This window comes from Perca fluviatilis, chromosome 3, assembly GCF_010015445.1.
Source record: "Perca fluviatilis chromosome 3, GENO_Pfluv_1.0, whole genome shotgun sequence".
NCBI lineage: Eukaryota > Metazoa > Chordata > Actinopteri > Perciformes > Percidae > Perca > Perca fluviatilis.
In genome coordinates, this window is record NC_053114.1 from 2,289,747 (window position 1) to 2,312,274 (window position 22,528).

At 41.5% G+C, this 22,528-nt stretch overlaps 1 protein-coding gene across 1 annotated transcript in view; it reads left to right on the top strand.

Annotated features, from left to right (window-relative positions):
* adamts18 (ADAM metallopeptidase with thrombospondin type 1 motif, 18) overlaps positions 1-22,350 on the top strand; it is a 71,683-nt gene extending 49,333 nt beyond the window's left edge. Inside the window, exons 17-24 of the mRNA XM_039795089.1 lie at positions 5,339-5,459; positions 6,713-6,839; positions 12,717-12,921; positions 16,494-16,688; positions 18,444-18,514; positions 18,683-18,848; positions 20,557-20,752; positions 21,395-22,350. Coding sequence (XP_039651023.1) covers positions 5,339-5,459; positions 6,713-6,839; positions 12,717-12,921; positions 16,494-16,688; positions 18,444-18,514; positions 18,683-18,848; positions 20,557-20,752; positions 21,395-21,510 — 1,197 coding nt within the window. The 3' untranslated portion in view covers positions 21,511-22,350. The remainder of the gene's footprint in view (positions 1-5,338; positions 5,460-6,712; positions 6,840-12,716; positions 12,922-16,493; positions 16,689-18,443; positions 18,515-18,682; positions 18,849-20,556; positions 20,753-21,394) is intronic.
* The last annotated feature ends 178 nt before the right edge of the window (positions 22,351-22,528 follow it).

The window sequence follows — 22,528 nt, forward strand, 5'->3', positions numbered from 1 at the left end:
CCTCCAGACTGAAATATCTCAGACATTCATGGTGGCCAGAAGATGAATCCTAATGACTTTGGAGATCTACTGACTTTCCCTGTAGAGCCATCAGCAGTTTTCACTTATGCTGAGAAATATCTCAACATCTAAAAGATGATCTAAAATGTATTAGCACGAAATTCCGTACAATAATCTATGGTTCCCAGAACTATTTGGTTTATGATGAAATAACTGCCAAACCAATGACATTCCCATCAGCCTCAGCTGTACTTTGTGGGTAATGCTGATTAGCAAGTATGAGCATGCTAATACACTAAACCTAGATGGTTAACATGGTAAAAAAAATACCCGCTAAACATCCGCTTATTAGCATTGTCATTGTGATCTGATCGTCAGTTGGTTTTTCGCCCTACCATATTTTATGGGAGCAATTCCACCGCATTCCCACTGCGTTTGGTGAGTACAGTGTTAACTGTTATCCAAAACCCAAGAAGTTGTAATAACCCTAAATATTCTTTCAAGAAGAGACTTTGCTAAGTCTACCAGCGCTCTTCCGGCTTGTCCGTGTGTCCCAGCCATACATCTGTTGCGGATCTGCAGATGACACAAGCATAATCTCTATAAGTATGTCCTGTAATTACAAAAAGGAGAAAGAGGTTGATAGAGAGAGAAGGACAGAGAGAAAGAGGAGGGGGGAGGGATTAAAAGATTAAGAATTCTGCAATTGAACTCTTTGGATGTGAGAAGTTAAGGTCAGGGCACAGGGACTTAAACTGCAAATGAAAAGAGCCAAATGAAGGAAAGCGAGTAGGTTTTTTTCTTCTTTTTTCCACCGCTGATCTTCATCGGTTTCACACATTCTACTTAACTGGCGCTGTCACAGAAAAACTGAGAGAGCGCATGGGGGAGGGTAAATGCACCGATCACTCACAGACCCTTACTCAGCTTGAAACACTTAAAGAAAGAAAATATTGAGGAGTGTGAGCGCAAACTGTGACAAGGTGTTCACATCTGTACAGCTCAGCTGGCAAGGGGGAGTAAGGAAAGGGGGAAAGAAGTAGCTAACAAGAGCAGGAGGAACATATGGCTCAGGTCTCAGTGGATACCAAGTAGGATTATTGCCCCTGAATTGACATTCTTGTGGTATGGTGAGGCGAGGTCATGCCAGTCCAGGGCAAAGCATTGTGGGTCCGCAAGTGTGATTGATATCTGTGTCACCGCCACATTCTAATTCATCATCATCTCATCTGACTTGATGAGTGGTGTGGTGGTTGGGTTGTGAAAACCAAGACACTCTGTGGTCTGATGTGGTACTGTATGAAGATAGATTCCTGTCATTCACCCAACGTGAACTTGGCAGGCACATTATCCTAAGTATTTCTGTTGGAAACATGTTTCTTATAATACATGTGATTTTTTTTTTTTTTAGACCAAAAGAACAGTAGTTAGATGCAGCCATATTAAAACATTAAAAGCCATTGAGAGGAGGCAAACATTTGCTATTAATAAACATTTATCTAATTTAAACGCAAAAAAAGAGGATAAGTCAAGTGAGCACAGTGTAGAACTATTATTTAATTAATTAGAACTTATTTTAAGTTTGCTTAAATTCTTTTTTCCATGGCAAGTTTGATCATTCAAGAATCAAATGTGTATAATGTATTTTGGTCACTGTATGGCATATTTCTTAGTGTATTTAAGCTTTAGCGAGACCGACAGCAGAACCTTTGTTGCCGCCAACTGCGCGTTTGAACGACCAATAAACGCTAACAGACTGCTAAACGATGGCAATGTGGCAATTTCTGGGGCTGTTCCATCTATAATCCTCGCTTGTCTTCGACTCTGATTGCTTAAAGATAGCGAGTTTATTGTGTTTGGGGAGATTTTGGAAGCTTCTTTAAAAAAAAACACAGGATTGCACAAATGAATTGCAAGTTGTAGTACCTTTACGCTACACAAGAAAGATGAGTTGAGGACCTCTATAACCTGAAAAAAGAAGCTGTTCTGTGGTCTGGTGGTACGATAGTGGATACTTTTGTATTGCTGGCCAGACAGCAGCAGGGTGAACAGGCTGTTGTTAGGGTGGGTATTGTCTTTTGATTTCCTTTAGGTTATGCGCAGGCACCTCACCTCACCGATATTACTGAAACTCGGTAGATGGGTGCCAATGCTGTTCTGATTATGTTCAATCAAATTATGAAATTGCATGTAAACTCAGTGACTGAGTGACATAGAATCCTGTTGCACTCTTTCTCCATGCGATTCCTATTGATGGTAGTTTGTGTTGTCAGTCCATGCAAGGGTCATGTATTTATTGGCTGCAGAGCTTTGGTAGATTTATATGTGACTAATATCAAGGCAGTATTTTGCTTCTGCTGTTAGTTTGCTTTGACTACCAAAGATTTCACAATGGCAGTGTGAGTTGTGTCCACAAAGAGGGAGCAAGCATGAAGTCATTGTTGCTCTTGAGACTGATTGAAGGAGATTGTGGGATTTTGGTTTGTAGTGTACAGTAGGTAGGATATGTTCCTTTGTTCCTATTGGTTTGGGTGTTTAGTTGTCAGTCAGGGGATGAGCTTTGGATACAGTTGTCCCAGACCGAAGAACTGGAGACAGGTTTGGATATGTCTGAAATGATTATATGAAAGTAAGCGTCTCTCCTCTTAGACAATGTTAGCGTTGTGGTTGGTTGGGTGTATTCAACAATTGTGGATGGCTTGAGGGATCGGTTATTTAGAAAGCTTCAATGCTTCAGTGATGTGTAGGTCCTCTATTATTATAAAAAAAAATCCTGCTGAATGATGTTTTGTTAGCTGCTGGTTCACATCATTGGTGGTTGTTTGGCAAAGGAGCAGGAATGTTGGTAAGAGTTGGTTTGCTTGGATAAGCAAAATAGTCCTGGCATGGTTAGCGGTGGTAGTTGGTTAATGGCAGTGGGTTTGGGTGGGTAGCATCAGCAAAGGAAGTGTTGGTGTGAAAGTGTCGCTGGTTGTTATCCAGTTTAAAAAGGCCAGGGCCACAATTTCAACATTTTAGCCTAGATGTCCTCAAGCTAAGAGGGAGCACAGTCCGAGACAGGGAGTGTGCAAATGGTAAACTTTGGTTTGACTTGTGGCCAACGGCCAATAATATATTGATAGTGTGGTTGAGAGTACAAGAGATTGCTTGGTAGAACTCTAATATTTTTGCATTTCATTATGTGACAAATTAGACAGAACCATGTGGTTTGAGCCTAGATTGCTAGAAAGTGGGTAAAAGCATTGGCTATGAAAAGATCAGACCTTAGGTGGCTAGTAGTAACTGATGGTGATGTATAATGGTTCTGTTTTGGAGAAGAATGGACTCTAGACTTAATGCGCCTGGTGTGAAATTAAGCAAAATTTTGGTTCCAGTGTTTATTACCATGACCAATATCAAAGCACTTGGATGCAATTGGTTTCAGAGTTGCGTAAATTCTTTTAAGTTTTAGTAAGAAAGCCTAATTCAGCTCGATAAAACTAAAGCTTTGGCTGAGTTTTGAATAAAAACAGTACAGAAAACAGATAACCTAGGCGAACAAGCTTGTTTTAGTGCAGGGTTTTTTAAAGTCTGACCCGTGAATGTGCCGACCTGTCAGCTGTTCACAAGTCTGTATACACTGTAACAACATATGTAGATGTGTTTATCTGCCATTAGACAGCTCCTTGCTCCTCTCCACATAAACGTCTCCTTTTGCCTCCTGTCTGGAGCTGGGCCAACCTTACACATGGAACAGTTAACATGCAGCATAAGGTGATTGGTCCAGTCAGTGGATGCGCCCCAGGACTGTTGAATGTGGACCGAACCCAGGAGGCGCTTGGCTTTCTAAGTTGGATGGTTGATGGTAGATTCCTCGTTCTTTAGGATATATCCCAAAGAAAACACACTTGTCAAAGCTGATTGTTGCAGACAATGATAGACTTGATACGTTTTTCAGGCATTAGAATGGCTGTTGACAGTTGGACAATTTGTAAAGATGAATACCCATCCAACCTGAACTAAACCGAGGTGGGTTATAAAAGAGACATAACTGTACTGAACCCAGTGCAGCACAGCGTTTTTAAATGGTTTAAAATGACACACTATGAGCTGACCATGTAAATGTTCCTCAAACTAAATTCTTCACCATGGCAGTGAATCCTCATTGGGTTGCTTTAATGATAGCCTGATGCTTCTTCTGTAATGTGTATGTCTGCTTTCATTCATCCGTTAGTCTCTGCTTGACTTGAATGTCCAAATAAATCTCCCTTACAGGAAAAAGGTAACTCAGAATCACCAGCCAGTATAAAGGATGTGGTAAAAAAAAAAAAAAAAAAAACGGAGCTAACTTTTGAAAGAAAATGGAAATTGTCCCTCATATGTGCACTGTACTGTCCAAATAAAATGACCTTATAATAGTGTGGTCAGCCAGTTTGGACTAGAGAGGGAACAAAGTGCTCCTTAATGTTTGTGGAGCCTTCTGGTTAGTGGGTAGTAGATCTAACAGCTCAGTGGGACCTAAATGGCAGAATTAGGCAGCCACGTTGTCAGTGGTCTTACCTTTAGTCTCTTGCAATGGAATCCAGAACCGATGGGCTATTTGTTTCTGCTCTCCTTTCACTGCACATGAACCTTTTTGTTTATACAGTGTAGGACATACTATATCTACTATATGTATAGATGCTTCAAGTTCTACCAATACAGAAAAAATAGTGTGATGTGTTTATTACAGATTGGCTTAGGACAAGGGTATACTTCATACTGCATGTAGGGGAAGAAATGTAATGGTTGTTTGCTGTGGACCTGTTTTTAAAGTACAGTACACCAATCGGTTTCCAGCCTCTCTAATGTGAAGATTTTACATTTTAAATGACATATATTTTAGATATGGACTGCCATTCAGGCAAAACAAGCAATTTGAAGATGTCAACTTGCGCTCTAAACAATTGTAAAGGGTAATTGTCATTATTTCATAACATTTCAATAAAACAATACATTTTAAAGAGCAAATGACGGACTTATCATTAATGCTTAGTTAATCATTATAAGTTGCAGCTGACTAAGCAGATAAGTGAATAAGAACACTGACAACCACCACTGAAGTGCTCTATAGCAATACCTATATAGTTGTCGACCCTTGGTATTCTTTGGTAAGTGTGAACAGGATGCGATTCCCTATATACTGGGAGCCAGAGATTTGGGGGAGGAAGGTTGCTGGTTCGAACCCCTAGAGCAGCTGGGAAGCATGTGAAGATTTGAAAACTTGAAGTGGATGCTCAGTGTGCTTTCCCACGGATGAATGAAGATTAAAAGTCTATGTTCATTCTCTATTCTGACTTACTATGCTCTTGCCTGACAGATCCTTCTGCAGGGAAAGAACCCGGGTGTGGTGTGGGAGTACACCCTGCCTCGCACTGAGAAGAAACCCGACTACAGCTGGGGTGTGGTGCGCTCTGACTGCTCTGCTCCCTGTGCTGGAGGTGAGACTGTGTGTGTGTGTGTGTGTGTGTGTGTGAGAACATCAGTTGTCCCATCATTTCTTAGCAAGCGTAACTAGGCATTTCTCCACATGTTGAAGCCGTGTGCATGAGGCTTGTGTGGAGAGCAATACTTGGTGTATAAAGAGTTTGGGGGGGGCTTTTTCTAGCCGTTCCAAAACCAAAAACAGTGTTAGGAATGGATTAATCAGTTAAACAGTTTATCTGATCTAACGTAAGCCAGTGTTACTCGAGACAGAGTTACCTTTGGCAAACACTATTCCTTGTCTTTAAAGCTTTTCCTCTTGTAGCATTAAAAGTGAAAACATACTGTTTGAAAATACAAAGTCTGTCAGTCTTTTAGCACAATATGTGGCGATCAAGTACATATTTCAGACCCCTTTTACAAGATTCTTGTTTAAAAATGAGTCAGCTTGGAACAAAAGTCGGACAGAGACCACATTTTCAAACAAACCATGGAGCGTAGTATTATCTTATTTAGCTAGCTACAGTAGCTACAGCTGATCAAATCCGCAAGCAGAAGTTGATATTTCTGCCCGTAAAGGTGACTGCTATCAGCTAGAAATGAGAAGCCTGCTTTTGTCTACCTTTGTCCAAAATCAAGTACTTATTGTTTCAGCAATTGTTTCTTTCTTTCTTATTTTTCACAGAATGTGGTTTATTACAGTTACTAATTACTTTAATAAATATCAGCCACAGGTATCATTGTAAACTGCATGTATGCTGTGTGACAACGGAAAGCTTGACAGGCGTTACAACAGTAACTAAGGCGGGCGGGGCTTAGCAAATGGTCAATTACCATAAGAAAGTGGAAGAAATAAAGTATGTGCATATTAATGTACATACTCTAAGCACACATGTGTCAGATTGATGTGTATGTTTGTGTGTGTGTGTGTGTGTGTGTTTTCTATTGTGTACAGTTCCTGTAGTAGGAAGTGTGTTAGGCTATTGTCAACCGAGAAGTTTAGATTCTTTAAATAAAAAGGTCCCAAAAGATTCACAGCAACCCCCGCTCACTTGTCAGTGGATGGTAATGTGTGTGTGTGTGTGTGTGTGTGTGTGTGTGAGATGCTGCAACAGCTCGCACACAGATATTCTGACTTAACAGAGATTGATTTTGATCAATCACAGTTACAAAATTGAACTTCTCAGATTTCCATATTGTTGGCATGAATGCTGAAGTTGTCATATTGTATGCAAGAACTACATCAACTCTCCCTCTGTTTTTCCATCAGGTCGTATTTCAACCAAGGCTATCTGTCTGCAGGACCAGAAGGTTCAGGTCAACTCCACCATGTGCAATCCCCACACCAGACCGACACTGGGCTCCCATCTCTGCAACACACAGCCCTGCCCTGCATAGTAAGTGTGTGTGTGTGTGTGTGTGTGTGTGTGTGGGGCGGGGGGGGGGTCAGGGCATTTCTTCGTGTACAGTTGGCTGTGGGATATGTGGCATGCATCTTTATGTTGCCAAATTTTCAGGAACCCTAGGCGCTGTTTTTATTACACACACACAGTGGTTAAGCAGTCTAGAGGTTGCCTGTGGTCCATTTGCTGTGGCCAGCAACTACTCTGTTCAGCCTGTGTTCTTCTCCTCTCTACGTCCTCCTCCCTTCACTGCCTGCTCTCTAATTTTCAATTTTTTCCCATTTTCCTATTTGAGAAAACACACGAAAGCCCTTCCAATCTGCTGTCTTTTTGCATCAGTCTTTATTTATTCCATTGCTGTGTGTTTTCTCCATCTGTATGTCCACCTGTGTGTCAAGGGGTTTTTCACTCTGACTTGACAGAATCATGATTTTTTTGTCTTCATGTCTGTTCTACCACTTGCTGAGAACAGGCTTCTGGTGGTTGACAAGCAGGCAATTTATTCTACATTGTCTTAACCTGGCAAGTCTTAATTAGTAGAGGAGCCTAAACCTAAATACATATTTTAAACCTATTAGTTTAAAATTTGCAAGACATATTCAATTTTTTGTCATTACTGTCTACAACACATTTTCAGAATGCTTTATTTGAAGCACACTTCCTTTGTTCAAAGTAAATTGAACCCTGTGTTCCCAACTCTGGCTTCAGCTGAGGTCAGAAAACAGAGCTGTAGCTACAGTTCCTCAGTAATATTTCTGGGAATCTAGGTAGTTAAACGGCATGAGGAGGAGTTCACATCCTGTGATTACACATAAACTCGATGTGATCACGAATGTCGGATTTTTGCGGCTGATTCTTATATCATTTGGACTAAATATCTTAATATTTTACTATGATTAAGCAACAAAAAATACCTAGCAGTGTAGAGAATGCTTTAAGCGTTTAGACAATGATGAAAATGAGGAAATTATCAGTTAAATGCAACAACTGCACTTTGTGTTTAGTGATCGTGTGAAAACGATCGATAGTGAAAACGTTCATGTGCTAAACATCACCTTGTTAGCATCGTCACTGGGAGCATGTTTTCCTGCTAACATTAGCATGTAGCTCAAAGCATTGCGGTGCCTAAGTATAGCCTCGCAGAGCTGCTAGCATAGAGTCTTTTAAATACCTAGAACTTTTACACTGTTTGGTTGGTCGCTTATTAAACCTTTTCTTAGGTGGGTGCGGTTCTGTCTAGGAATTTGGTATTTCTAAATTTCCTGGCTTCGGCCCTGTCAGAGACATTTTATTCCAGTCTTACCAAATGGTTGACTGTTTTTGTCATGAAGTAAATGCAGGATGATGTTTCCAAGTCTGGAATGGACCTTTTGCTTTAGCGAACACTTGAGAATAAGAAAGAAAGACAAGGCCAAAGAGAGGGAGGGAGACATCAAAGCCAACTCGGAGTGATTGTTCCTTTCAGTGCATATCATCCCTCTCAAAAATGAGCATCCTGACTTTCTCAGTCGCAAAATCATCATGCCCATGCTTTATCTCCGTTGTCTAGACATTGTGCTTAATGGCATGCATTTTTAAAGACGACTGTGCATTCGGGGACCAGTGCAGCAAGCAAAGGAGGAAACCAGGCTAAAGTGCAGTGGAGTAACAAGTTGAAACAGCACTGAATAAACGGCCTCTCTCCTACAGTATGTAGGGTTGGCTGAGGGAACTGAAGCTAGCTTGATTTACAGCACTACTCCAAAGAACAGGCAGGGAACCGTGTCTTGGGTTCAGAGAGAGTACACATGCACGCACGCACGCACGCACGCACACAAACACACACATACACACACACACAGGGCGGCATGTACAATTACAGTACATATGCACACACATTTTCCGAATGTATGATGCTGAAATAATGTCTTTCGGATCCAAACCATGAGGTAAAAATAGAAATATATGCTGCTTCTGTCTGATGTTAACGAAGCTGTCATTTTGTCCACCATTAGCCATGCCATAACAAGTCCAGACTGAACTTTCTCCTGTGTCAGGGGTTGAACAAGCCAGACAGCTATCGGTTACACCTCCAAGTTTCCCACCACCCGAGAGGGCATTTCCTGCCCCTAATCTCGGGCATACCATTTCTCTTATCTTGGCGAAAGGAATTAAACAGCCCTGGTGCGTGTCCCAACCTCCTCCCTTTGTTTGAGTACAGAAAATGGTATAGCCCAGATAAATAACATTAGTGCGGTTGTCCATTCAGGTAAATAAAGCAGTGTTTGACACCCTTGGATCTTATTATACAGTAGCTGACACCATTTCTTAGCTAGTTGTGTGTATGGACCAATTTATGGGTGATGCACAGGAAGAAAGTTGAGTTGAGTGAGCAGCATGAAAGCTTTAATGACTGCATTAAGACCTCCAGGATGTATGGGAATGCATTCAAGAGCCCAGGAGAGAAAAGAAAAATTGACAATGAGGTGGGATGCATGTGTACGCTCTGTGTGTCTGACAGGAGGGGGAATGTAAAAATGCCTGCTTATCTCTGCAGCGTTTATCTCGGGTGCTGACAGGCCTATCCATGTTTTATTGTGCAGAGACGGCAGGATTCCCACGGGGCCCGGCCAGTCTAGCCATGCAGAGCCAGTCAAACTCCCCCCACACCCGCACCCCTTCGCTCCCATCTACCCCCTTTTGCTTAAGACCGGCTTTAAACCTTCACTCCCCATATTGCTGTTAGCCTGTCAGGGATTCTTGGCTGTGGTGTAGCAGCAGTTTCTGAACATAAAAGAGGGATGCAAGGAGAATTTTAAGAAGTCAGTTCAATCTTCCAGCCCAGCGTGCAGTTAGGAAGATATATGCACATATTTCATGGATTTTCTTTAAAGTCAATTGCTTTTTTTCCCTCTTTCTCCACAGCACAGCACAGCCCCAACCCCTTCTACCTTGCCTTCCTCTGTAGTTCCACCTCTGCTGTTAAAAGTTATTTTGCTCTTTCTCTTGGCAGAGGCCATCTGTCGAGTCACTTACCACAGGTCAGAGATTTCTTTGTGCATCACACAGCGGCATATGTAGACAGAAAAAGTGAGACATGTTGTACCTGTCCCAGAGACGATGTGCAGAAAAAATATGCACAAGATGCAGCTACATTCAGATTCTTGTCTGTATATAGTTGTATATGTTTATAGTTTGTTCTCAAGGAGGAAATTTCTTTCCACAATAGGTGCATACATATAGCACTAACAAGCTTTTTTATATAATTCTGTATGCATACAGAATTATATAAAAAGTATAATTTACAGCATTAACCATTGTAGACAAGATGCATGGAAATTGATTGCAAACAAAATAAGTGCAACCTTTATTCGTGTTGTTTGTACCCACGTTCTAGTTAAAAAAAAAAAAAAGGAAAAAAATAAAGCCTACAAATCTGTAATATTCTATCGACTATGTATTTGGAGCTCAAAAGAAATTGAGAAATTAAGTATTAAAGTATTCATGTGTTAGGGCTGGGTACCGAATTTGATACTTTTTAGGCACCGACAGAATTGCCTCTAAAGTATCTAGTATCGAAAAATGCGGCATCATTCAATAGCCAATTTCCATCCCTAAGGAGTAAATCTCATCAGCGTCAGTGAGCCAATAAGCATGCAGCATGCTTGGCTGCTGATTGGCTGTTTAACGTAACACGTCGTAGAGACAAGCAGGAAAGATTCTGCGTTACACAGAGACGGGGCTCACGTAGTAGGAGCTGAAAAATAAAAAATAAATAGATTTGTGCCATAATGTGTATGATGTTTAATTTCTTTTTGTTTTATAAAATTGGTATCGGAAAAACTATCGCTCAGGAACTTTGATTGGATGGGGGTCACATTCATCTGCCAGTTATTGGTTTATTGTATTTAATGTTAGGCCATAATGGGCTGTCATCAAACCGGTGACCTTCTGTTTGCTTGTACTCCATGCGGTGAATTACAAAGTCACAGAATTGGTATCGGTACCAGTATCGAAATGTTTTGAACGATACCCAGCCCTAGTCCCAGTAAGCCATGGCAGTGTGACAGAGTGTCAGTCATACACAATACTTGGACTCTGAAACCTAAGCAGCTAAAAGGAATTCAGCCATCCTTAATTATAATATTTACAGATGTGCTTTTCCCACTGTGACATGTGGAAATGTCCTCTGTAAAAAAGGGCCTATGTACGCTTGTATCCAGAGAAACTTTCAATGGGTGCTACAGCAACATTACCCAGTCTAAAAGAAAGGAATGCAAATGTCAGATCCTGTTGGACTCATTGGATGACCATATTGGAGTAAAATGCTGAGAAAAGAAAAAAATGGTTGTTGGCTACACCAAACCACATAAATGTATAAACCTGTGTTTAAAACAGAGAGAAATATTGTTAATATGAGTATAGCAACCTGTTTGGCAGAGATGGTCATTTGGTATATCATTAAGCAGAAACATGTTCATTCATTGGTGATAACTGTTGTGTTGTGCAGCTGTACAAGTGCTAAAAATGCATGGTTGAGCTTCTCAGAACCTCCCCTGCAGTATTGCACTCTTTTACCTCAAACTATGTCAGTTATTGAAATATTTCAGAGATACAAATTACTGCTAGGTCAGTGGTGGTTTGCAGCAAAGTGGAGTGGCACTTAAGCCACTTTTACCAAATGATATATTGTTATTTATAAGCCAGGCAAAACATAGGACGAAAAAAAGCAAACAGTCCCCCAAAAATTCAAACCGAAGCTTTCGGGTCCCAATGGTCCACATCTCCAGTTTCCAAATTGCAGTTTAGTCCTGCTGCTTCATTTGTCTGTGGCGTTTGAAAGAGAATGAAAGCATTTTTCTTGGCGGCACGGAGGAATGGTCTTTGCGGTAGCATGTCGTCTCAGAACTGGACTGAGCCATATGCCCATCTCTCCATCTCCCGCTTCTAAGCCTGTGGTTGTCAGACCACTCATTTGCTGTAATCTCCTCCTTCACTCCCAATGCCAAGACAGAAGCTATTTTAGAAGCAGCAGTAGGCTTTCATCAGTGGCGAAGTAGGTTTTCAAAGACACTAAAGGAGAGACAGGACAGGAGAGGACAGAAAGACAGGAGATTGTAAATAAAATGATGGGAGGAGAGAGGACAGGTGAATCAGAGAAGTGAAAAATGTAGAAAGACGAAATGAAAAAACAGGCGAGGACAAAAGAAAAGAGGGAGGGATTGTAGTCCGCGTCTGTCCATAGCCTTATTGTATGTTGTATATTGCAGTTGGCCTTGAAAACCTGGGAAAGTTGCTATGGAGAGTTGTATATACAATATGGTTGTCATGTTTAGTTTCAGATGAGATGGATGGATATATATATATATATATATATATATATATATTTCGGACTGTGTATTTTCTTTGTCCTTAACTACCAGTCTGTGCAATGGACAAAGATCAGTGTGCGAAATGATTGTGAGTTTTTCAAAACCAACAGGTTTAGGTTTTCATGAATCATAACTTTTAAGAAAAGCAAGAAAAACAAAGTTCACCAGTTGGATTTTTAAAACCGCCTTATAATAAGTGGTTTTCTGAAGTCTTTGGTGTGATAGAACTTACTGGTAATTTAGGGGGAAATTGTGTTTTGTGTGTGTGTGTGTGTGTGTGTGTGTGTGTTTGGGCCCAAAATAAGTGCAGCAGATTAGAGTTTGAACCTGTGGTTGGCTGTCCTGATTAGGAACTCAGTAATGTGGTTGGTATCCTAATGACAGAGGCTGAGTTTACTCTATAGAAGCTACTTATAATGTGTGTGTGTGTGTGTGTGTGTGTGTGTGTATGAGCAAATGTATGCATGTACCAAACCACCACTGACACACACTCCTCAATACTGTTGGTGTCCCACCACAGCTGGGCGACCGGAGACTGGGGTCACTGCAGTCGCTCCTGTGGAGGAGGTCAGCAGACCAGGACCCTGCGCTGCCTGAGGAAGGTGACCTATCAGAGGGAAGAGGCGGTGGTGCACTCCTTCTGCCCCGTCATCTCTCCGGCCCAGGTCCAGCCCTGCCACACCCAGGCCTGCCCGCCCGAGTGGAGCACCGGATCCTGGTCACAGGTGGGTTTTGTGGCAGCATTTAAAACAACTTTTTTAGCTACGGTAGCGACCTGCCTAAAACTTATCATGTGAAATACAGTACAGACCTTCATTCTCCTCTGACGATTAATACTTTGACTCTAGTTATCCTCTGACTTTTCCTTTGTGCCTTCAAGAGGTTGACATTTGTGGTAATTAGTGAAATGTCATGCCAGTTGTTAGAGGAATGTTGTTGACATTTGGTACAGTCGTTCATGTTCCCCACGGGATGAATTGCAAAGCTATTCAACAAATAAAAGCAAAACTAATGACAATCTGCCTGAGCTGTACTTTGTGCTATTTGCCGATTAACAAATGTTAGCATGCTAACATGCTAAATAAGGAAGTTAAACATGGAAAACATTACCTGCAGAACACTCGCAATAAGTTCACTGTACCTCTGTTTCTGAGTACAGCCTTAGTCACAGCTTGTTGGAGAGTTTGTAGATACACAATGAATACAATTATCAGATTGTTAGGTCTGTGAAGCTACAGTAAATCACGGCTTGCTCCTATTATGCTATAAGAACACTTTCCAAAGTCTGGAGTTTGAGTCTAACTTGACGCAGTGTAGCTGACCTTGTGTACGTCGCGTATAAATCAACTTTGATGCTAAAAAAAATAATCTTTTTGTACAAACGTACACACATAAAATATATGTGATTGATTTAGTTGTTACAGGCCTTTTTCATAGCAGACATTTTGTCTTGTCATACTAGCAAAAGCACAGGTCTAACTAATAATATTAACGAGGCTTTGTTCCATTCAAGTGCCCCACGTCCATGGACCAGGACCCTGAAACTGAAGCAGCTAGTGGAATTCAGCCATCATTTGTTTTATTATTTACACCTGTGTTTTACCTCCTGTGACAGGTGGAGAAAAAAAGGCCGTTATTTACTTTTACACTCACTGTTCAAGCGTAGGAAAGAAGAGAAGTGCTGACGGCAAGTTTAAAAGAAAGAAAACCTGTTTCAATCCTGATGATGATACTCTTTGTTTGCTGTAAAGTCGTTGTTTTTGCTGTCCGGGTTTACAGGTCCTATGTTCTCATTGTCAAAATTAATTTTTTGACTGAAAGTCATGTAGAGAATCCCCAACTTCTGGTTAAAACACACTTAAGTGTTTAGATAGATATCTGCATGACAGAAACACGTCTGTGCCTGAGGACACACACATACACACAAACACAAACACACACGCACACACGCACACAGACATACACACACACACACACACACACATATACACACACACACACAGACACACACACACACACACATATACACACACACAGACACACAAACAGACACACATACACACATACACACACAAAGACACACACAAACACACACACACACACACACACACACACATACACACAAACACACACACACACACACGCACACAGACATACACACACACACACACACACACATATACACACACACAGACACACACACACACACACACACACACATATACACACACACAGACACACAAACAGACACACATACACACATACACACACAAAGACACACACAAACACACACACACACACACGCACACACACACACACACACTGAGTTTAGTCAACACTCTGCTGCCCTCTGTTGGACATGTGAAGAACATTAAAAAACAAACGACAGAATTTAATACAAATGAGCCACTTGTCAGGACGATACAAGTTTTATTTTAAGCTGCTGCTTGTTGAAACACCTTCTTTGCATTCTGTTTTAATTGCAATATCAATAACATGTTTTCTCTTCTACCATTTTCCTTCTTTGGAATATGGGACATTTAATTTCAACAGTTGAATCAGAATGAAATCTACCTGTGTGTAGTAACCAAATATATCCATGAATCACAAAACAGACACACAAGAGTGATCATAAGTGATCGTCTGGTTTGCAATTGAGCCTTCTTTTTTAAGATGTTAACTTACAGGATTGTATTCATTTGTTTTTTGCAAAGCCAACATTTGTTTAGGCCATTTAATTCTATAGCTATTAACCAAGTATGACTTAACGTTTTTGGCCGGTGCCTTTGTAACCAGAGCCGACAGGACTTGTATTTGCTCATTTTCCTGTATACAATGCCTGGCGGCAGATCTGATGATTAGCTGGTGTGACCTGCACAGTCCGGACACTCAGCTGTCATCCAGTCATCATTCTTTGGGACATTAATGTTGTGTGCTTGGACTATTTTGTGACACCAGTCGGAGTTCAGTTGGCGGTCAGGCAGAGGCGAGGCCAGTCTCCCTGAAAAGATCAATCGGGCCTTTCAGTGACAAAAGGACAACTGGGATGTGTAGTTGTGCGTGGTTGTGTATGTAAATTGCAGTACACAGATGTGTACGTGTCTTTTGTCTAATAGATGAATGCGATGTTGTCACATAAAGTGCCCTGACGGCTGTGCTGGTCAGTCCCAGCGGAGCAGTTTGACTCCACCTCTGCATTTCAGCTGGAGGTTACAGCAGCACTGTCTCCTGTTGGTGGATACTTTGATGGGATGGGGGTCACATTCATCTGCCAGTTATTGGTTTATTGTATTTAATGTTAGGCCATAATGGGCTGTCATCAAACCGGTGACCTTCTGTTTGCTTGTACTCCATGCGGTGAATTACAAATACATTCACAGTGTCCGTGCCAAGGATTTAACCTCTGTTAAACGTGGGGAAAGCTGTAGGTTTAAGAGATCGTAAGAAAGTACAAAGCTAAGTTATAGAATATGAGCAAGTATGTATGCTTTAATATGTGTATGGTTATTGGGCGCCCTGGTAGCTCACCTGACTGAGCGTGTGCCCCATGTATTAAGGCTCAGTCCTTACCGCAGCGGCCTGGGTTCGAGTCCCACCTGCATGCTGTCCCCCCCCCCTCTCTACCCCCTTTCTTGTTTACATCTGTCCTAAAATCAAATCAAATAAAGGCCAAAAATGCCCAATTTCTTTCTGAAACTGCCTAATAATAAGTAGGGCTGTGTACTGAATTTGATACTTTTCAGGCACCGAATGCATTACCCCCAAAGTATCTAGTATCAAAAAAATGCCTCGTTATTCAATACCCAATTTCAATACCTAAGGAAAAAAACATCAGAGTCAGTGAGCCAATAAGCACGCAGCATGTTTCTACCAAGATCTGACGATGTCTATGATTGGCTGTTACACGTTGTAGAGGCATGCAGGAAAACCTCTGCGTTACGCACAGAGGAGTGTGGTACACTGTGGTAGTAGCTGAAAAATAAATAAAAAGATCTGTGCCGTAATGTTGTAATTTCTTTTTATTTTATAAAATTGGTATTGGAAAAAGTATCGTTCAGGAATCGGTATCGAACATTTTTTGAACGATACCCAGCCCTAGTAATAAGTGCTTTTCTAAAATCATTGGTGTGATAGTACTCACTGGTAATATACTGTAGAGTGAAATTGAATTTTAAGCAAATAATAATATGTGTATGGTCATTAAACATTTGCCGATTGAATCAATATTCGCCTTCAAATGCACTCATCTGTGTCTGACTTCTGTGACTTCTTTTACTTCCTTCTTGTCCACTCGCAGTGCTCCAAGACCTGTGGCCGTGGCCTGAGGAAGCGGAGCGTGTTTTGCCGCAGCACTGATCCTGGGGCCAAAGCGGTGGTGGTGCCCGACAGCATGTGCAGACAGCACCACAGACCCAAAGCCCAGGAGACCTGCGTCCTGCGGCGCTGCCCCAAGAACGAAAGGCTGCAGTGGATCCCTACTCCCTGGGGAGAGGTAGGGACAAAAAGAGCCATGAAGCTCAAGGAGCAGAAGCGCTAGAAATGAAATGTGTTCAGATGTTTCTGGTTAATAGTTTGGAGGAAAACTCTACCCTAAAGCACTTGAAAATCTGTTACTTTGTAGGTCCATCTTGTTGCTTGGTGCTGTGTTTGTTTCACTCACTTCCAGCACAGCAGCTATGATTTGCAAGCTTTTTCAGAATTAAGAAAACAAAGGCTTCTTACTAGGGCTCTCATTCTTCAAACATATTTAACAATCATACAGGGAGAAATCCATCATAGAACAGAGAAAGCAGTTTCACAGCCAGCAACCTCAATAGACCAAAATGCCGTGCAACATCAAGACTCTGGACTGGAAAAACTATCAGCACTGCTCAACGGCACATCCCTTCACTGAGCTTGTTGAAAGGCAAACTGGTATATGTAGGGAATTGGATGAACTGGACTGGAAGTAGAGGAAAAAAGATGACCATAAAAAGAAATTACAATAATTGAAACTGTGATTCTGTTAAGCTATCCGTGTCAAAGTGTCCGACCAATGCAAGGTGGAAAAGTGTCACACAGATTTAAGTAGCTAATGCTAAAACAATCAGTCAATTACAATTAATCTGATTACACTTTTGATATTTGATTACTTCATTAATTTATCAAGCAAACATTTTCATATGGGAATAATACGTAGCTTATTTTTATCATTATTTGTTGATTGATTAAATATAATGAGGTTCTGAACTGTTGGTTGGACAAAACAAACAATTTGAAGACATCATCTTGAGTTCTGAGAAGTCACGATTGGTATTTTTTATTCACTTTTATGTACAGTGGCATATCACTGCCAACAAGAAGAAAAAAATAGTCATTGTTAACGTGAAACGTTTCCTGTCCGCACCAGATTCTTTTCAACAAGATATTTGTCATGTTATTATGACGAGAAATAATAACAAGGACATTTGTACATCGACCACCAATTATCTTTAATCCTCATAGAGAGGGTACAGGTCAACATGCTGAAATGTCCACATCATATTACCAGCTTTGTTCAGCAGTTTTGACAGTTTAATCCTGAGATTATGAAGTGTTCCAAGCCAACAAATGATGTTGTCAGATAATAAACTCGCCATCAAGGACTCGCCAAGATATGCTGGCCCCTCCAAAGCTAATCAAAGTCCTCAAAACAATTGGGAGGCGTTGCATACATCTTTTGAAGAATTACCTTAGAAGAAGTTTCATCTAGAAATCTGTACATGTATTTGACAGCCGCATCATGTTGGCCATTAATCATAATTTCAGATAGCATATTCTTTTAGTGTTTGTGCCAAAGATTGGTGAACTCTTACCTGCCTCGGTGCTGTGAAGTGGAGTGATTAAAGTGAGAGAGAGGGCACTGAGTTACACGCTGAATAGTTCATGTTGCTGAATATAGAATGAAAAAGGTCAGTGTAAGGATACCGTCTGCAGCACAGGACTAGGACGATAAAACGCAGTGAAGGTAGCTTTCAGAAAAGGTGGCTTGGATTTTGAAAAAGAGCCAGACACTTACTGACACTCTCACACGTACATATACACTGTCTGTTCATCAAATATAATGACTGAAAAATACTCAGTAGAGCACTTGGTATTTTGGCTCTATTACTACAACCATAGGTGACCTTGTGGTGTCTGCTGCCATGGAAACCCGCCGCATTACAAACACACACACTCACAGAGTTCATTTTTTAAAACGGTCCCTCCTGCCTGCTCTCTGTTCCAGTGCTCCAGTTCTTGTGGCTCAGGCATCCAGAAAAGAGAGCTTCGCTGCGGGGAGAGAGACTCAACGGGAGGGTATGTGCCATCAGCTTCACACCAAGACACCTTAACAGATCTGCACAGACACTTAAGACCCCACTGTGTCATCTGTGTCCTCTCCTCAGAGTCAGAATGTTTTCAGGACTTGGAAGCTGTGTAGGAATAGTCATTTTTAAGCTGACAACCTGTCCTCTCCCCGCACAGGTATGTGGAGTTCCCCATACGTAGGTGCAGGAACGTGGCTAAACCTCTGGTGGATCTCCAGCAGGGCTGCAACCGAGGTCCGTGCCCAGAGCTCCCTCGGGTCGTCCCTGGCAGAACCAGCTCCAGTGCTGCGGTCTTGGGCTGGTACTCATCTCCCTGGCAGCAGGTACATTTGATCAGGCTTTGATCCTAATCTGTCGACACAAGAGACTTTTAGTGCTACATGTGTATTCCAGCTGACGGTCTTCCAATTTGGAGCTTTTCTCCCACAAGCGGCACAATTGTGAAGTACACTAGACAGATATAAAATGAATCCCGGAACATGTAACGCATGACTGGATGCTCGAACTAGAATTTGACATCATAGACATGACAAGATATTACATCTCACATCAGTTACCTGAACATGTATCTGTATTTGTGTTTGAGGGCTGGAGTCAGTCAAAACTTAGGAGCTTTGTATTCCTCCACAAATAATTAATCATTTATGGTGCGGAGTTTTGAATTTCAAAACTCCACACCAAAATGATTAATTATTTTTATTCAGAAACTCATGTTACCAAACATGTAAGCTACGTAGCAATCAGCACATATTTGGGATCTCATTTGACAACATTCTTGTTTTAAACCGAGTGAGCTGGAAACATTTAAAGTCAGCCAGGCACGGCATTTTCAACTAAAGAATTACGCTAATATTAGCTAATTAACAAGCTAGCTACAGCTGATAAAATCTGCCGGCGCCAGTAGCCGTTCCAGGTGGCAATATCGACGGTCACTGGCTCAAAATGAGTCTACTTCTGTCTATCTCTGACATCAAACATGACCACACATGTCATGTGGTTAAGTGATTAGGTGCAAGAACAGAAAGCTTGGCAGGCGTAGCAGCAGTAACAGGGGGGCGGGGTTTAGAGAATGATCAATTGAAAACCAAATCAAGAAAAAGTGTGATTGCAATGTGACTGTAGAAGTCAGATGTTCAAAATGAGGTCAGGAAGTTGTGGGAAGTGTGCATTATGCTCTGCTGTCAATAGCATCAGCGTTCTTCAAAAGTATTTACGAGCCAAAAACATCCCGTTGTGTAATCTGTTGCTTCGAAACGAACAAATCTACTGTAAAAGGTTTCGTCAGTTTAACATTTCTTTTCCACCTCACCGTCTCTCCCTACATCGATTTTTGTTCCCCAGGCCTCTTTCTCTGGGAGGCCAAGGCATGATGAGGAAGGCAACACAACGCATGAGCCAAAACAATCAATCAATCAATACAAGATGTATGGCCATGAGTGGCTCTTGTGTTCTAATATCTATGTTTCCCCATAAATAGACCTCCGAGGCAGACTGTACAGTGTAGGTGGTGGTAGTTCACAGACATAGCATAGTTCTCGTGTGCGGAATGGGCCTCAGATGCAATCCGAAAGCTCCACTCTGATACAGAGTCTATCGGGGCGGGTATTGTAGGCTATGTGTTATAGTTATATAATCTATTATGCAAAAAGTCTTTAGGGCAACCTCATATAGCACAGTGTCTTATTCTGCTCATCTCAAGCTTGTGATCCTTGTACTGTATGTTTCCATCAGAGGAGATAGCTCCTGACAGCTCGCTGGAGGGCAAGTACATGCTGGATGGGATGTTTGTTTTCTTCATCTGTTCTTTATCTCTGCATAGACTTTTCCTCCATCCCTCTTCTGCTGCCTTTCATGGCAATATTTTCTTCTCCGTGCACTTCAGCATTTGATCTCCTTCTCCTATTAATATCCCTGTGCCTTTCTCCTCATATCCCTCCTTCTCATTTGTTTCTGTCCCCCTCTCTCTCTCTCTCTCTCTATCTCTCTCTCTCTCTCTCTCTCTCCACTGTTTCTCTCCAACCTCTGTCTCAGTGCTCTGTGTCCTGTGGGGGAGGAGTCCAGACTCGGTCCATCCAGTGTCTCCGGCAGGGTCGCCCCGCAGCTGGCTGCCTGCCCCACCAGAGGCCTGTCACTTCTAGGGCGTGCAACACACACTTCTGCCCCGCTGCTCCCCCGGCTCCGGCACAACGCCCCAGCCGGGTCGCAGCTGCTGGACCAACACTGAAAGGTACATTTCTCTCTGAGGGAAGAAGACAAATACTGTATATCCAGTTTCATTTCCTTATAACCATGAAATAACAGTACCGTGTGGAGTTTGCATTCCCATTTTTTGAGCTGGGTATTCCTGTTCTTCTTGATGAATTCTTACCATAGTTCAATGACAAGTAGCTCAAGTGAATTGAACAGTAAAATGTCCATTTGTACAGCATGGGTTTGAGCTGCTTGCATTGCTGTAGGCTCTAGTCTTCTTTATATTTGATTTGATTCAACTAGTTTTGAAAAGATATGATGATTCATTGAATTTTACATGTTTTTTCTTTGATGATTAATCACCAGATCATAATCTTCCAGGTCATTAATCAAGTAAAAATGACAAATCTAAAATCAGATGCCAGCTTTTTTTATGTGCTGCTTTTTTCTATATCACTGTAAATTGAATATCTATGGACAACAATTTAAATATGCAATTTTTGAAAAATTTGAAGGCTATTTTTCTTGATTTTCTGACCATTTCTTGGCAGAGCAATTATTTAATATATCGTAAATTATCCACTGAATAAACAACAGTAAATATATAAATACAAAATATAATATTATCATGAGTTGCAGCCTGAGTTTGAACTGCGTTCCTTTTTTGTTTTCTCTGCAGATGAACAATGCATCGACCATTTCAGCTGGTGTCACTTGGTTCCCCAGCACGGCGTTTGTAACCACAAGTTCTATGGACAGCAGTGCTGCAAGTCCTGCTCCAGCAAGAGGCAATAGAGCACTGATACCTCTGAGTCTGTGGCTCTGGGGCCTCTGAGGGACACAACACCATAAAGGCAGTTTGGGGGCCATTACTCACAACACACAGAACTGCGCTCGACGTGTTTTCTTCCTGGAGTACTTGACTAAAGAGTTTTGAAAAGAAGTATTAAAAAAAGAGAGAGAGAAACAATGGACTCTTTTTCATTAAAGAAGGCAGTGTGGTCAAGCGGTCAAGTCATCACGTCACGGATCACATTGGAACTGGAAAGACAATGCAAATCACAGAGCATCTGAAGACTTGTTGTTGTTATATATATATATATATATATATATATATATATATATATATATATGTGTGTGTGTATTGTCGTTTTGTCGAGTGTTTTCCTTCTGAAACCTCTAAAGCTACAAGCCATCACGAGAACAGGAAAGGACAGTAGCGTTTTAGCTTGCTTATATGTTGTATTTTTAAAGGCGTCTGGTTTGCATACGCCTTTATTTAAGTTATTATGGTTGGTAATATATGATTTTACATTTTGTGAGGTGTACAGTGGATCTGTGAGATGTTATTTCTATGTTTTTTGGGTATATCATAGGACTGTGCCAGTCACCCTTGGATCCACGTTATGAGATTTTATATGAGGCATTAGTAATCAGTGGTCAGATGCCTTCTGCACTTCCTCCTTCACACACACTCTCTCCGCTTGTTATGTTTACTGCTGCTGAATCATTTGGAATGAGTCACGTTAACGCTATGAAAACATGCCTATCTGTGTACATAAAACATTTTATCCAGTCACGTTGTAAGTGGTCGCTCTCCTGTACGATTATGGTTAATACAACTTGATCATCTTATCCATCTGGCTTTTTTTCTTTCTTTCCTGCATTCTCTCTATCGATCACAGCCACACTGAGGGGAACAGTGGCCTGTGTTGTCTGCGGGCCTGGAGGGGAGGAGAGTAGGGCGAAGAGGGAGACAAGAGGATGATTGCAGGGTGAGCGTGGGTGCAGTCTCAGAAGCATGAGGAGAACA